This window comes from Rhinopithecus bieti, unplaced genomic scaffold, assembly GCF_001698545.2.
Source record: "Rhinopithecus bieti isolate Rb0 unplaced genomic scaffold, ASM169854v2 scaffold_50350, whole genome shotgun sequence".
NCBI classification, from domain to species: Eukaryota; Metazoa; Chordata; class Mammalia; order Primates; family Cercopithecidae; genus Rhinopithecus; species Rhinopithecus bieti.
Genome location: NW_016820258.1, coordinates 389820 through 391948, shown reverse-complemented (window position 1 = coordinate 391948; position 2129 = coordinate 389820). Strand labels below are relative to the sequence as shown.

Here is a 2129-nt window from a genome sequence, read left to right as displayed (position 1 = left end):
CCGGATCTCAGCTCACTGCAAGCTCCGCCTCCCGGGTTTACGCCATTCTCCTGCCTCAGCCTCCCGAGTAGCTGGGACTACAGGCGCCCACCACCTTGCCCGGCTAGTTTTTTGTATTTTTTTTTAGTAGAAACGGGGTTTCACTGGGTTAGCCAGGATGGTCTCCATCTGCTGAGCTCGTGATCCGCCCGTCTTGGCCTCCCAAAGTGCTGGGATTACAGGCTTGAGCCACTGCGCCCGGCCTTTATTCTTTTGAAGTAAAAAAATAGGCCAGGTAGGCAAAAATGGTATATGCTCAGAAATGTAGTGGTGAACATTATTTTGCAAAAATGCTCTTGAGGTTGGGGGAAAAAAAAGTAGCCTTACATATCTTCTAGGGACTATGTTTAATTTAAAAACTGTGTAGGTATTCAGAGATCTTGGTAAACACTAAAAGGATGCACAATGCTGAGACTCCTCTGAAGTCTCATCAGTGATATAACTCCTTCAAGTATTACTTCTCAAATTACATTTTCCAAAAACACTCTGTATATGTCACATACAAATCTCTCTTCAAGGTTTTTGACCAGAACCTCCTAGACATTTCTAAGCTACTGCCGTCACCACATCTACAAGAATGCCTTATTTGCCCACAGCCAATCATCTAAGCAGCATTATAAACCCTGGAAACAGCTGAGAGACTCATTTTGCTTCATATGACTACTGACTCTGCTCACCTAAACAAAAAAGTGCCTGAAATAAAATGAGTCTAGATTATTGTGTCAGTTAAACAGTCTGATGTCTTTGAGATCACACACAAAAAAATTGGTTTTGGCACACCAGAACAAAATTATAATTATTCTCCTCTAGATATTCTTTCCTGGAAAAATAATTAACTTTGTTTCAAATTACATTTAAGTATCATAATGAAATGTATGGATTTCTAAAAGACATAAAGCCATTGTGAAGTACTGACAAACACATTATCATAAAAATAGTCTAAGTAGATTCAGAACTTTGCATTGTCTGTTGGATGCTATATAGTTAGGAGAGCAAGCAATCATTCTGTTCTGAGTCACAATAGTGCTTCTCTAACCATCTGCAAAATCTCTCTTCTGCTTTGTCTTGAAAGGGTGAAACTGGACTACCAGGATTTCCAGGGTCTGTTGGGCCTAAAGGACAAAAAGGAGAACCTGTAAGTATTTTAGCTTTGAGAACAGAGGAAGAATATCTAAAAAATTGGATTAAAAATATTTTTCCAAATCAGCCCCAATTCCACGTACCTTGGTTGATCCTGTCATGGGAAACAACCGATCAGATTTTCAAGCGAGTATTAGCTATGCTATGCACTAAGTCTTTCATGTGTATTTACTCACTTAATCCACAAAAAGGTTCCATAAGGTCGTCTATTATCACCTGCATACTTCAAATGATGAAAGTAAGGCATAAAGAGGTTAAGTAACTTTGCCCAAAGTCACACAGTACTAAGCACTGGAGCTGTGAATCACACCTAGGTGAGCTGATTCTAGAACCTAAAGTTTAAAATCACAATGCTCATCTGGTATAACTAAACACTGCAGCTAAAATAATAAAATCAATGTATCAAAAGACTAGTACAAATTGATCCAAAAGAAATTGGAAACACATCTTTCTGCTCAAACAACTGTTCTCAGTGTACCTTCTGAAGTTATTTTCTTTCTTGATTTTGTAAGATCAAAGTGGCTTCCCAACCACTTTTCAGTATTATTGTGGCCAATTTCTTTCAAAATGTAGTTCTTTTGTGGGGAAAAGAGAAAAACCCTACAGTATCATTTATATTCAAATAGGACCACCTAAAGTGATAAGAGAAATCGTAGGTACAAAAAATGACTTGTTTTAATGCTCTTTTTAAAAAAGCAGTTTTCAAGAATCAGTGAGAATCAGGCTTATCAAATGTTTCATCTTTGTTTAAAAAAAAGTAATACATCTTATTAAACCACTCTATTCCTTTCTTTATGAGAGTGAATAAAGGATATTGGTTTATCAGGGGGTAAAACATGAAGAGGTCACTAAATTGCCTGCATGACAAACAGGAACATTATTTAAAGCATTCAGTGTTACAAAGTCAAATTTTCCCTGTGCTTCAACTTTAAAAAATTAACAATGACAGT

The 2129-nt window shown here is 37.1% G+C and overlaps 1 protein-coding gene across 1 annotated transcript in view; it reads left to right on the top strand.

Annotated features, from left to right (window-relative positions):
• Positions 1-2129, top strand: part of COL19A1 (collagen type XIX alpha 1 chain) — a 342793-nt gene that overhangs the window by 266106 nt on the left and 74558 nt on the right. Inside the window, 1 exon segment of the mRNA XM_017859765.1 lies at positions 1112-1174. Coding sequence (XP_017715254.1) covers positions 1112-1174 — 63 coding nt within the window.